The 3423-nt window shown below is 35.4% G+C and overlaps 1 protein-coding gene across 1 annotated transcript; it reads right to left on the bottom strand.

Annotated features, from left to right (window-relative positions):
- LOC121638451 lies at positions 1–3423 on the bottom strand. Its single transcript, XM_041983262.1, has 5 exons — positions 2606–3423; positions 1353–1667; positions 1022–1085; positions 320–364; positions 1–164 (listed from the first exon to the last, which is right to left on the bottom strand). The coding sequence occupies exons 1-5, from the start codon at positions 2976–2978 to the stop codon at positions 98–100; spliced, it is 864 nt and encodes a 287-aa protein (XP_041839196.1). The 5' UTR covers positions 2979–3423; the 3' UTR covers positions 1–97.

Raw genomic sequence — 3423 nt, 5'->3', positions numbered from 1 at the left:
CACATTGCTTCATATTTTTATTCATCTAAATCCCTAAAAAATTCTTTAAAGGAAGACTGGTCATTCCAGAGACATTTTATACACAAAATGAATGACTTTAGCACTCAGCGAAGTATTTAGAGGCTTGTATATCTTTGCAATGCTCCTGGAAGATGAGCTTGAAGCTGCAAAAAAACAGAGAACATTATTAGATTTTAATAGATATTTTAGTTTATTTACATCAAGTAATGTGTACTGATCTCACAATTAAATGACACTTTATTCAAATTGTATTTCATTTTTAATTCATATCACTGACACAAATAAAGACAAAACTCACACTTTGCTCAACTCCTTCCAGTTTGCTGACCTGAAGCCATTTTTACTGTGGACAGTAAAAAGTAAAAGATCATAATGAGAGACCAACAAATACAGGAGCGGGGGATGTGATCAAACAGCCCCAAATAAATAGAGTAAAATACTTTCATTACAAAAGAACAACAACAACAAAAACACCTATTGTGTTTTTTTATATTCATAGAAAAATATTGTGAATTTCATTGGCTTTATGTAAAGAAACAAACCAGAATTTCTCCACCTAGTTTCCCCAGAAGGGGAAGTCTTCCCCAGGGTTGTTGTTTGTGTGGCAGTACTATTATGCAGAAACTACAGAGACAAATTGAATGAAACTTGGCGGAGTTGTGGTTTGAGAATTAATTCAGAAGTATCGGCCTTGGCAGGTGATGAAGTCCTCCCTGCTCTTTTACTGAAGCAGATTTAAATGTACTTTATTGATTCCAGGCAGGGAAATTGTGGTGTTACACTTGCATTATAAAATAAGAATTAGAAAAATTTAATTATCGATATAATACAACAATACTTTATACTATTTACTATACTATATTCAAAAATATTCTTATGTCCATCAAATATCCAGATCAAAGATAGAAAATAAAAATAAAATACTGTTTACAATATATGATTTACAAATAAATATCAAGGTAAAAAAATAAAAAATAAATAAAATCAGGTATAAACTTACACGAGATCAGTGAAGAGTTTCAACACACAGTTGATGTCATCAGTTATATTATCATCAGTCAAGTCTGGAGACAAAACCAGAACACAGTTTTCTGGTTTATAAAAAACTGCACAAGTGCCATGATAAGTATTGAGAATGCTCGCTAGCACTGGCTAACATCTGACCATCTACACAGCAGCTATGAGCAGGTAACTATGTAAAAACTAAATTAAAACATCACACATCCACGGATTCAAGACGGGAACAACTCTAACATCAACAGCTTCTCTGAAATGAGACAGTTTTCTATTAAACAAAAAAACAAACAAACAAACAAATTGTAGTAACTTACTGAGACAATCTATCCCACAGATGTTGGGAGATTTCGTGATGCCATCACTGCAGATCAGCCCATTACAGAGCTGGAAAAGACCATATTGGGTCCAAACCTCCTCCTCTTCCTCGCTACTTTGCTGCAGATTAGAGTGGCGTCGGCCTCGCACCGGGGGCTGGACTGTGGTCAGTTGGCCTTCCTCCTCAGCCAACCCGAAAAAGCCACCAGAGGCAGCATTCCTCTTCCCATGGCTGTGACGGCCTCCCATCTTCTGGCTCAGCTCATTCACTGCACTGGTGTTAAAATCAGATGCCACTCCCGCATAACATACAACTGAAAACATGACAGAGACAAACAAACTCACAGGTCATCTTCAAACTGTGGGCCACATGATCATCCCTATTAATTTTTTCACTCCCTATTTTGACTGCAACTGAAGCAAATACTAGGATCTATGCATGCATGCATACATACATACATACATACATACAGACATACATACATACATACATACATACATACATACTCACATACATACATACATACATACATACATACATACATACTCACATACATACATATATACATACATACATGCATGCATACATGCATGCTTGCATACATACATACATGCATACATACATACATACATACATACATACATACATACATACATACATACATGCATACATACATACATACATACATACATACATGCATACATGCATGCATACATACATACATACATACATACATACATACATACATACAAGCATGCATACATACATACATACATACATACATGCATGCATACATACATACACACACACATACATACATACATACATATATACATACATACACACACACATACATACATATATACATACATACACACACACATACATACATACATACATACATACATACATACATACATACATACACACACACATACATACATACATACATACATACACACACACATACATACATACATACATACATACATACACACACACATACATACATACATACATATATACATACATACACACACACATACATACATATATACATACATACACACACACATACATACATACATACATACATACATACATACATACACACACACATACATACATACATACATACATACACACACACATACATACATACATACATACATACATACACACACACATACATACATACATACATACATACACACACACATACATACATACATACATACAACCAGTACTTACTCTTGGCCACCAGATTTTCACCAGCCAGTCCTGACTGCTTCACCGTGTCAGTCAGGTTTTCCATCGCCAGCAGCAGCTCATTCCTCAGTTCACATTTGGACACAATTCGAGCTCCAGCTAGGCTGCAACCCAGTACTCCCAGTACAAACAGAACTACTACCCTCATCCTGACACCTGTTAGCATATCTGACTCTGAATACATCTGATATAATATATATATATATATATATATATATATATGTGCTACCTGTACTGGTGAATCAGAGGAGGATGAAGGTCCCTCCCCAACTTCTAAAAAGTGTTCTATGCTGATGCCAAATCTCAGTGTTTTTTGAGGGCATGGAGGAAAAATGATACATCTACCTGAAAACATCTTTTCTCTTTTACAGGTTACACCTCAGGCAATGTAAAAGAGACTGAAACCCCAGTGAGGTGAAAGATTCCTATCGTCCCACATCATCATGAAACATTTATTCTCTACTTTGTCTGCACCGACACCTGAGCCTCTGAAACTTTAAAAGGATAGCCCATTTCCTGAGTGCAGCTATCAGGTTAAAAACAACAGAAGGAAGAACAATGTGAAGAGCAGCCTTTCAGGGTGTTTCACACAACTAACAAAAAAAGGGTATCTTTAAAATAACTTCAAGTTAGAGTATTTAATAGTTAATATATGGCAATATATGACTCTCTAATAAGTCTTTCTGCTGTCAGTTATCTTTAAATAATATAACCTGACACTGAATTGTATTTCAAGTCACTTTGGCTGCTGCTTTTTTCCGGTTATTTTCTATCCAGTCCATGTAATGAAACATTTTAAT

Source organism: Melanotaenia boesemani, chromosome 4 (assembly GCF_017639745.1).
Source record: "Melanotaenia boesemani isolate fMelBoe1 chromosome 4, fMelBoe1.pri, whole genome shotgun sequence".
In the NCBI taxonomy this organism is placed as follows: Eukaryota; Metazoa; Chordata; class Actinopteri; order Atheriniformes; family Melanotaeniidae; genus Melanotaenia; species Melanotaenia boesemani.
Note: the sequence above shows the minus strand (reverse complement) of the source record. Positions and strands in the feature narration are given on the sequence as shown.

Bases quoted from the DNA above. Each gene is read 5' to 3' on its own strand.
- LOC121638451 (XM_041983262.1), bottom strand. From the start codon at position 2,978: ATGTTTTCAGGTAGATGTATCATTTTTCCTCCATGCCCTCAAAAAACA. The intron at 365-1,021 runs GTAAGTTTATAC...TACTGTCCACAG, and splicing joins AAACTCTTCACTGATCTCGT to TAAAAATGGCTTCAGGTCAG. The intron at 165-319 runs GTGAGTTTTGTC...GTTTTTTTGCAG, and splicing joins TGGAAGGAGTTGAGCAAAGT to CTTCAAGCTCATCTTCCAGG.